The sequence below is a fragment of the Cebus imitator genome, unplaced genomic scaffold (assembly GCF_001604975.1).
Source record: "Cebus imitator isolate Cc_AM_T3 unplaced genomic scaffold, Cebus_imitator-1.0 Scaffold188, whole genome shotgun sequence".
In the NCBI taxonomy this organism is placed as follows: Eukaryota; Metazoa; Chordata; class Mammalia; order Primates; family Cebidae; genus Cebus; species Cebus imitator.
The window spans coordinates 4,644,059-4,653,794 of NW_016107503.1; the positions used below are offsets into that span (position 1 = coordinate 4,644,059).

General features: G+C 51.8%; 1 protein-coding gene across 2 annotated transcripts in view; it reads right to left on the reverse strand.

Moving 5' to 3' along the window:
* CGN (cingulin) overlaps positions 1–9,495 on the reverse strand; it is a 30,672-nt gene extending 21,177 nt beyond the window's left edge. The window contains exons 1-2 of one of the 2 annotated variants that reach the window (XM_017546259.2): positions 9,422–9,495; positions 436–1,340 (exon numbers count right to left, since the gene is read on the reverse strand). In XM_017546259.2, coding sequence (XP_017401748.1) covers positions 436–1,326 — 891 coding nt within the window. In that variant the 5' untranslated portion in view covers positions 1,327–1,340; positions 9,422–9,495. Of the gene's footprint in view, positions 1–435; positions 1,341–7,957; positions 8,074–9,421 lie in introns of those variants that run through there. The other variant, XM_017546257.2, reaches the window with a different exon arrangement.
* Between the last annotated feature and the right edge of the window lie 241 nt (positions 9,496–9,736).

The window sequence follows — 9,736 nt, forward strand, 5'->3', positions numbered from 1 at the left end:
CAGGATGGTCTCGATCTCTTGACCTCGTGATCCACCCGCCTCAGCCTCCCAAAGTGCTGGGATTACAGGCGTGAGCCACCGCGCCCGGCCTAATTATTAGTATTTTTTTAAAGATGGGGTTTCACCATGTTGGTCAGGCTGGTCTTGAACTCCCAACCTCAGGTGATCCACCCGCCTTGGCCTCCAAAGTGCTTGGATTACAGGCGTGAGCCACCACACCCGGCTGCTCACTCCATTTTCTTTAGAATTTTACCTATGGAAATATGTTGTGCATGTGAATATCACCTATTTTTTGGACAGATACAGTGGAGAACAAAAGGAGAGTTTCTGCCTAGGCTACCTGAATTAGCAAAGAGGCCTATGGCTGGTGGCTAAAGGCTGATGAGAAGGGAGAAGAGGCTGACAGTTGGAAGCCAGGGAGAGGCTGGGTCTGACCTGCAGCATGGTAGGGTCCTGTGCTCTCCCCCGAGGCTCCTCAAAACTCTGAAGGACCCAGTCCTGAGTCTGACGGGCACGGCTAAAGCCACTGAGAGGGCTCGGGCTCGGGCTCGGGCTTGGGCTCTGTCTCTGGGCTGGCTGCTTGGAACTGCCCACATGGTTGGCATATTTTGTGTTAGGGTTCCAGTGGTTGGTGGACTGGCGCTCCCGTTCCTCCAGGGTGTCCCGTGGGAGACGGCTGTCCAGGCTCTTGCTCCGTTTGCGCTGTTCAGGGGGTAGCATCCGTGTTCGGCGGCCAGTCCGGCCCCGGGCCTGGCCCCCAAGTTGACTGTCAAACTTGTTGATGAGTGAGTCCACTGAAGACAGGGGAGCAGTGTCAATGGTGCTGCCCGGGGAAGCCACTTTTGGGGCTAGGTCCAGCATGCTGGTGCTTCTGTTACTAGGATCCATTGGGCCAGGGCCTGCCAGCGAGGCCTGGGACTGGGAACGGAGTAGCTTTCCATTCCACTGGGACCCAGGATCCTCATCAGATGTGCTGCTCTGCGAGGGGGCAGGAAATCCCCGGACCTGAGAGTAGGGGTTCTCAGGGAGTTCTGAATCTGAGCTCAGAGCTCCCGAGGCCCCTTGGTCATTGGCCCCCTTGATTTGGACCCCAAAGGAGTCGCTACCTTTCTCCCCACTGTTGAGAACCACAAAGGGCTGTCCAGCGATGCCCTGGACACGCACAGCAACTCCGTAGGTACTGGCTCTTGCATCCTTAGCTGGGCGTCGTCCACCACGACGTAGGGTGCCCATCTCGGCACCACTCACTGGCTCTGTGATGAAGCGAATCTGGACTCCATGGTCTACAGGGCCCCGGGGCTCAGCCATGTTGGGTGCCTGCTCCATGAATAGGAGGAGTCCTAGAAGATGAAGAAATGAGTTTAGGCTGAGAGACTTAACTAGAAACTATGAAACTTCTACTTGTTTCATAGTAGAAACTTTAGTTTGTCCAGCTTTAGTGGGGCTGACTGCCCTGTCAGTTCCTACCAGATAAACCACGGATTCTCAGGCTGACGGGAGGCCCCTGGAGAGCCTTTTAACATGCAGGTTGCTGGACCTAATCTCCAGAGCTTCTGATTCAGTAGGTCTGGGTTGGGAACTGAGAATTTGCATTTCTAACCAAGTTCCCCTGGTGATACTGATGCTACTGGTCCAGATACCACACTTTGAGACTCACTCACCTAAAAGAATCCATTTCCTCTGATACAGCCCTGGGGAGCTAGGCTTTGTTAAAAGTTTAAAGATTTTGCTTGATGGCCAGGAGCAGTGACCTGTAATATCACCACTTTGGAAGGCCAAGGCAGGCAGACGGCTTGAGCTCAGGAGTCCAAGACCAGTCCGGGCAACATGGTGAAACCGCATCTCTACACAAAATACAAAAGTTAGCCGTGCCTGGTGGCGCACTCCTGTAATCCCAGCTACTTGGGAGGCTGAGGTGGGAGGATCACTTGAACTCGGGAGAGGCTGCAGTGAGCAGTGACTATGCCATTGCACTCCAGCCTGGGTGACACAGTGAGACACTGTCTCAAAAAAAAAAAAAAAAAAATTTTTTGCTTGATCATCATACATACACATAACACTACCATGTGCCTTCCTTCCCACCTCCCCTCCAAGTGAAAACGGAACCCACACCCTGCTGAATAGATACCTCCATCTCATACGGGGACCTTCTCTCCCAGAGCTCATTTAAAATATAGAAGACCTCAAAGTGTATCATCCCACTTCTGGAAAGGTATTTAAAAAAACTGAGAGCAGTGATGCCTTTGAGGTGGAGGAAGTAAGGACTAGGAACAAGAATGGGAGAGTCTCTATTCTCTGGAAGAGCAGAGAGGAGTGGACTTTCTTACTGTGTATCTTTTTGTCCCTTTTGAATTTGGAACCATGTGGGTGTCTTATCTATTCAAGAAAAGATTTAAATATGGTTTAAAAGCTGTGCCACTCCAAGGAGCCCAGGTCAAGTAAACTTGTCTCAGCTAAGAGCCAGAGCCAACACTATCCATAGGCCAGCTTCCCAGGTCCACATTGCTCAAGCTCAGAGTCAGCAAATGGAATGTATTCCAGGTATGCTCTGGCTCCAGGAACTTGGGGGAGAGATTATCTTCCAAGCAAATAAAAAAAAATGCAGCTTCCCCACCCCTTCCGCTAGTCTCTACCAGAGCCTAGCACCAAACTGGAGGAGGAGCCTCTAACGTGCCAGACAGAAACGCAAACATACCCAACTCAACCTCCCCATGGAGTTCTGGGCCAAGGAAACTTGGCAAGGCCCCTTTCAGAGACTGTAAAGCGCTAGCAAGCCAGGAAACCAGTGTGAGATGAGAAGGGAGGGGAAGGGATGGGAGAGGCAGAGCTACAGGTGACAAAGGGCTTGGTGGGGAAGGCCTCCTATCTAAAGAAGAGCATTCTTAGAATTCCCAGCAATTTTCAAGAGAAAAGAACGGGGAGGGAAGATCCCTTTATTAGGAATAATTCTTCATCTTTTTGGCCCTGGGACTCCATGAGAAAATGATGAAAGCGATGCACCCTCCCCCAGGAGACAACACACACAAACTTTTACCACCCCATCTTAAAAGGTGTGTGAAGGCAGAAGGGTAGAATAATTCTCCAAGCCACTCGTCCAGTAGAAAATGCATTGGACTAGAGTCAGGATCTGGTTTGGATTCCTATCTCTGCTCCTCACTTGACGTATCCAACCTCAGGCAAATCATAACTTTTCTGGTGTGGTGGCTCATGCCTGTAATCCCAGCACTTTGGGAGGCCAAGGTGGGCGGATCACTCAAACTCAGGAGTTTGGGACCAGCCTGAGCAACATGGCAAAACCGCAGCTCTACAAAAAATACAAAAAAAATTAGCGGGGTATGGTGGACACACCTGTAGTCCCAGCTACTAGGGAGGCTGAAGCAGGAGGATCACCTGAGTCCAGGAGGTCACTGCTGCAGTGAACTGTAATCACAATACTGCACTCCAGACTGGGTGACAGAGTGAAACCCTGGCTCAAACACAACGACAACAAAAAACCCACAACTTTTCAGTTTCCTCATCTGTAAAATAGATATAATACCACCGCAAGGTTATTATCTGTCAGAATGAGATAATAAACAATTATATGGGTATACACAATAATAAAAAAAATTACCAAGTTATATACTTAAGACCTTTGTACTTTATTTAGGCCAGGCAGGGTGGCTCATGCCTGTAATCCCAGGACCATGGGAGGCAGGCGGATCACCTGAGGTCAGGAGTTAGACAACAGCCTGGCCAACATGGTAAAACCCTGTCTCTACCAAAAAATACAAAAATTAGCTGGGCATGGTGGCAGACGCCTGTAATCCCAGCTACTGGGGAGGCCAAGGCAGGAGAATTGCTTGAACCCAGGAGGCAGAGGTTGCAGTGAGCTGAGATCGTGCCACTGCACTCCAGCCTGGTGACACAGCAGGACTCCATCTCAAAAAAAAAAAAAAAAAAAAAAAAAAAAATTTCTACTTAAAAAAAAAAAAAAAAAAAAAAAAAGATTTTTGTACTTTATTGAACTTGGGTACTAATTTAATAAAAAGGAGATAAAAGACAAGATATTAAGCATAAAAACATCTAGCAGTGTGACTGTCACAAAGCTGACAACAAATATCATCCTTCACACATGGCACTTCGTCCAAGAGGCACTTTCTGGCTTCACCTGGTTCATAGAAAGATGTCAATTCGGCCGGGCATGGTGGCTCACGCCTGTAATCCAAGCACTTTGGAGGCCAAGGCGGGCAGATCACCTGAGGTTGGGAGTTCAAGACCAGCCTGACCAACATGGTGAAACCCCGTCTTTATTTTTAAAAAAATAATAAAAATAAAAAAGAAAAAGAAAAATGTCACTTCGGCTGGACGTGGTGGCTCACGCTTGTAATCCCAGCACTTTGGGAGGCCAGGACAGGTGGACCACAAGGACAAGAGATCGAGACCATCCTGGCCAACATGGTGAAACTCCGTCTCTACTGAAAATACAAAAATTAGCTGGGTGTGGTGGCGCATGCCTGTTGTAATCTCAGCTACTTGGGAGGCTGAGGCAGGAGAATCGCTTGCCTAGGAAGCAGAAGTTGCAGTGAGCCGAGATCGCACCACTGCACTCCAGCCTGGCGACAGGATAAGACCCTGTCTCAAAAAAAAAAAGAAAGAAAGAAAGAAAGAAAGAAAGATGTCACTTCTTCAGAGAAGCCTTCCCTGACCACCCATCCCACAAACCAGGTCACTTCTCACAAATCAGCCTCCCACAAACCAGGTCGGATCCACGTCACACGCTATACAGTTGTCCTTCAGTAGGTTTATCCCAGTTTATATTTACACATTTACTGGAGTAATTATTTCCTGTCCGTCTCCCCTACTTGATAATAAGCTCCTGGAGGGCAAAGACCATGGCTATCAGCTCACCACTGTGTCTCCTGGTGTTTGGCCACGTGGTAGATACCAGCAGATATTTGTTAAAGGCTGTATCCTGAACTAAAGCCCACTTGCACAGTGGGGAGATTTGCCCAAGACAAATCTACTTTGCCTTAGTAACAGGACCTCTTAGTAACAGGACCTCCTCCTGATTCAGACTTGCTGCCCTACGTAGTCGCGATCTTAGAACCAGATGTGCCTAGATTGCCAGCTCTCAGAAGCCACATGATTTATTCATGATGCAGTCTACCCTGTCAGTACATCTACTGATCTTCCAGATCCAGGTCAAGGAGTTCCCAGCCTAGGCCCAGGAGGGGGCACAGCCCCTTGGACAACAGCACTAAATTGCTCAGAGGCAGTGTTGAGCACTCCCCCAGGTCCCAGGTTAGGTTAGTTCCCCAGCCTCAATCACCTTCAGTCCAAGGACATGTGGATCAGGGGCCAGGAGGGCTAAGGGATCTTCAGGGTAGGTCAGAAAACAGGGCTCTAAATGATTCAACATGGAAAACCCGAAACCTACCCGCCTTCGGTTACAGAGGACAGTGGGGTGGGACCAAGGCAGCAGGGCAGCTCTGAAGCCTTGCGTAAGCCCCAGAGGCAGGCAGGTAAACAGTGATCAAGGGCCAGGCAATGTGGAGTCCAGGGCCTGCGCCCTCGCCAGATGCCTGACCCTGCTTTTCTCTCCCCTGTCACATGCCCAGGGCTCTCCGCACCAACTGTACTCCAGGAAGAGACCAGACCACCAGCTAATTCAGCTGCATCTGTCTGCCTCTGTCTTTCCAGCCTGCAAGGAGAGGGAGAACACTACACCTGTACCAGACAGCCACTTCTCCCTGAGTTACTCATTAGCCTGCCCTGCCCCAATTCCATCACCTCTGGCCCAGCCATACGCATCTGGTTTCCAACTAGGAGTGACAGGGTCTCTGGACTCCTAGCAGGAAGTGGGGGTGGGGTGGTTTCGGGTGTTTGGAGGAAGGACTGATTCACACAGGGCCAGGCAATATGCTAGATGCTGGCAGATTTAGAAAATGGGAGAACTGGAGGTATAGAGATTAGAACTCCCTCGGAGGAAACAAGGAAAGAAAATGGTCGAAATAGAAAAGGACAGCTCAGTGACCTTGACCACTCGGCACCCTTTTTCTCATAGTCACAGAGATAAGAAGGTTCCCTGTAGATCCAAAAAAAGTCTCCCAAGTGGACTCCTGGCTAGGTCCACTGAAAAAGCAGAAACCTGAGAGCCAGGCTAGAGCTGCTTGGCCAGTAGGAGAAAAACACAATGAGGAACTGGGCCTCTGCAAACTGGCTGGACTGGTTTGACAGGCAAGGGAAAGGGGAGGGCCAGGGAGACTACACTGGCAGCTTGTAAAGCAGACCAGAGAAATTCCACATCACGGAGGAGGCAGAGGGGCAAGACCATGGGCAGGGGCTCTCCAGCATGGATGGCAAAGCCAAAGCTCTGAAGGAGAGGACAGAGGGCAAGGAGGGAACAGGCAGGAGGAGCAGATGAACAAGAACCTGGTGACAGGCCAGTGTGTGACAGGGAGACTTTGTCTCCCTCCACCCCTCCCTTTCAAGTTCCCAAAGTTGTACAGTATTCCTGATCCCACCCTTGTCTTGGCCGCCTCCCTGGCCCTCAGTTTGCCCCTCCCTGGCACAAAGAGAAGAGCCCTACACCCCCCTCACCTCCCACAAGGGAAATGGCATGCAGGCCAGCCTGGGAAACACAGGAAGGGTTCTAGGAAGCCAGAATCCTCTTAGAGTCGGGCAAATCTCTGGATTAGCGGTCCCCCAGAGCCAGCCCCCAGACTCCCAAACATCCAGGATGAAAGAGATGCAGAGGTATGTGTAGGCAGCCCGTCCACAAACATAGCGGTTGCTAATTATTTCCCAATTACAACAACCTTCCTCAGGCAAGGCTTCAAAGGGGCCAAGCTAAGGTTGACTCTAGTTCCCTTACCTGCCTAAGGCAAAGAAATTTGCCTTCAGTCTTGTCTGGGCCCTAAGGTGCACCTTGCATCTGTCCCGGGGATTTGGAGTTACAATTCCCCCAGTCTGGTGGTCTCCTGATGAGTCCTGCCTATTTCCTGCACCTAGTGCCTGCTGCCATTCTGACAGCCACCACAGTTCAGGACTCAGGGATCCCTGGGGGTGTTCAGGGAGTAATGGGGATACGTCCAGACATCAAGGAAATTGTGATCAGGCTCCCAACCCTTATCCAATGGTCCCCATCTACAACCACAGAAAAAGATGTATACTTGGAGGAAGGGTTTGACATCCGCCCCCAGAAAGTGACCTCCTGAGAAATAAGTATTAATATTTCTCAACATTTCGCAGGCCCAGGGGTCTATGCTTCCTCATATCCCTCTCTTGGGGAGTACTCTCCCTCTCAAGAGGAAAAAGGAACGATTCTCCCTGGCACGAAAGCAAAGGACAGAAAGTGAAAGCCTAATGGTTGTATACCTGGCAAAGAGATGAGGGTGCCCTCTCATCTGCCCCCAGTGTCTCTGATTCGCAACTGCCTACGGCTGGAGGTGAAGAGCTGGGGGAAAGATCCCACACCTCAGAGCCATCTCAAAGCCATTCGGGAAGGTGACAGCGTCCAGCTGAGACCGGAGGACGCAGGAAAGAACCTCAGGCAAGCAGCACCTGCAGATGCTCGCCCCTGACGAGTCTGCACCTCAGGCAGCAGCAGCTCCCTGGCTCAGCTGGGAGTAACTCCTTCCCCCAGGCCCCGCGGTCTCCGAGAGAAATTCTGCCCCTAGGGCTGGCGTCTGACCTCCAGAGAGATCTGGCGCTGAAACGCTTTCATGCCCTGGGAACAGCCTTCGCCCCAGGTGCCCCTCGCCTGGCATCTTCCCAGCCAGCTGCATCTGGAACCTCAGGGTAGGGGCCGGCTCGTAGTACCCCACCCCGCCGCAACCTCCCCTCCTCCCGTCTGCCACTCGGCACCTGTGCCCTGGAGAGGGGCATCTCACATCGCCTGGATGCCCGCCCTCACAGGTAGCCCTGAGGGCCCGCTTTCCTTTCGGGTGCCTTGACCCCCGCCGGACCCACTCACCCTGGCCGGGCTCGGCGCTCCCAGGCTTGCGCTCAGGCTCGGGCTGGAGCTCGGGCAGAACAGCACGCGCGGCTGCGGCCCTCCCCCTTGTCTTCGGCGCTCCCTCCTTTCTCCCCCTCCCACCAACCTGTTGCTCCGCTGCGGAGCTCCGCCCCCGCAGGCCGTCAGCGCCCGCTCCGCCCTCCCCCGCTCCGGTTGGTCCGCTTCCCGCAGGGGGCGGGGCTTCAACCGCGGGGACCCGGACCCGGGGTCTCCAGCCGCGAGGGGCGGGCCGGGTCACGTGGAGCGGCGGGCTGCTGAGGGCCCGCGCGGGCGGCGAGGGGCGCGGAGGCCATTTTGGGGGCGTCGCGGTGGGCCGCCAGTGACCGCCGGCCAGAGCATCTTCTGGGTTCTGCTGGAAAGCAGCCTCCCGCCTCCGGTTTACTCCATGGGAATCGCCGCCCAGGGCCCTTTCTGTCCTTCACCTACCTCTGCAGGAACCAGAATGCTCTTTCGTCACTTTCTGCAGAAAATATCTCCGTTGTTCGCCGACATCAGAGCCTCCTAAACCTCAGCTGGTCTCCCTTTTCCCTGACCTGAACCCGAACCCTGATTTTGGATTCTTTTTTTTTTTTTGAGACTGAGTTTTGCCCTTGTTGCCTAGGCTGGAGTGTAAATGGCGCGATCTCGGCTCACTGCAACCTGCCCCTCCCGGGTTCAAGCGATTCTCTCACTTCAGCCTCCTTAGTAGCTGGGATTACAGGCTCGCAGCCACCACGCCCTGCTAATTTTTGTATTTTTAGTAGAGACGGGGTTTCACTATGTTGGCCAGGCTGGTCTCAAACTCCTGACCTCATGTGATCCACCGCCTCGGCCTCCCAAAGTGCTGGGATTACAGGCATCAGCCACCGCGCCTGGCCTGGATTCCCTTTTATCTCATGGCCTCCACAATCATTTAACAGCCTGACATCTTCTTCTATGAAGATTTATCACTTTCTAGTTAATAACATATAATTTTAAAAATCATTTTATCATTTTGCCTCCCGTCCTACGGTAAGCTCCACCTGAGCAAGGATCTCTTGTTCTGTGCCCTGCTTCATCCCAAACTCCTGCAATTGGGACTGGCACATATTCGTGCTTAATAAACATTTGTTGACTGAATGAATGGGAACCGGGGACGCAAACTGTACCTGAATAAGAATGGCCTTCGTTCTAAATTGAAAAAGACTCAACCCCGAATTGTAAATCCACCTTAGAGTTAGCCCCTAGAGAAGTAGGATGCTGATCCCAGTTTCGAGAAGAGTAAAGCCTAGGGGCTTTGCAAACTGCAGGAACCCGGCTCATGCCAGCAGCAGTTAAAGCAACATTAAAGCTGGCTTCCTATCTGTTAACCGTTGAGATATGTAAAAAAGAGATTAACTTAGTTTACGTTGCTGGGCTCAGGATTTTGTTTTCATTTAGTTACAACAAATATTTACCCTGTACCTGTTCGAAGTAGAAGAGGAATCTTCGAGGCAGCCGCCAAGTCCGGTGTGTTCTCGGGAGCTCTTTCTGCCCCTCCCCCAGCCTTCAGAAGCTAGGTTGGGTCCTACAGGGTAAAGTCCACTTACCAACTCCTTAGCTGGGATGCAAAGTCTCTGCATTCCAGAGGAAGCTGTATATAAGGATTAGGGCCATCAAACCAGCCCTTGCCCTGGGAAGGAACAGCAAAAAAAGATGTAGTGGGTGTGGGGACAGAAGAGGAAATGTCCTTCCAGGATGGCCACTCCTGAACACTGGGGTGGCTTTCAAAACAATTTT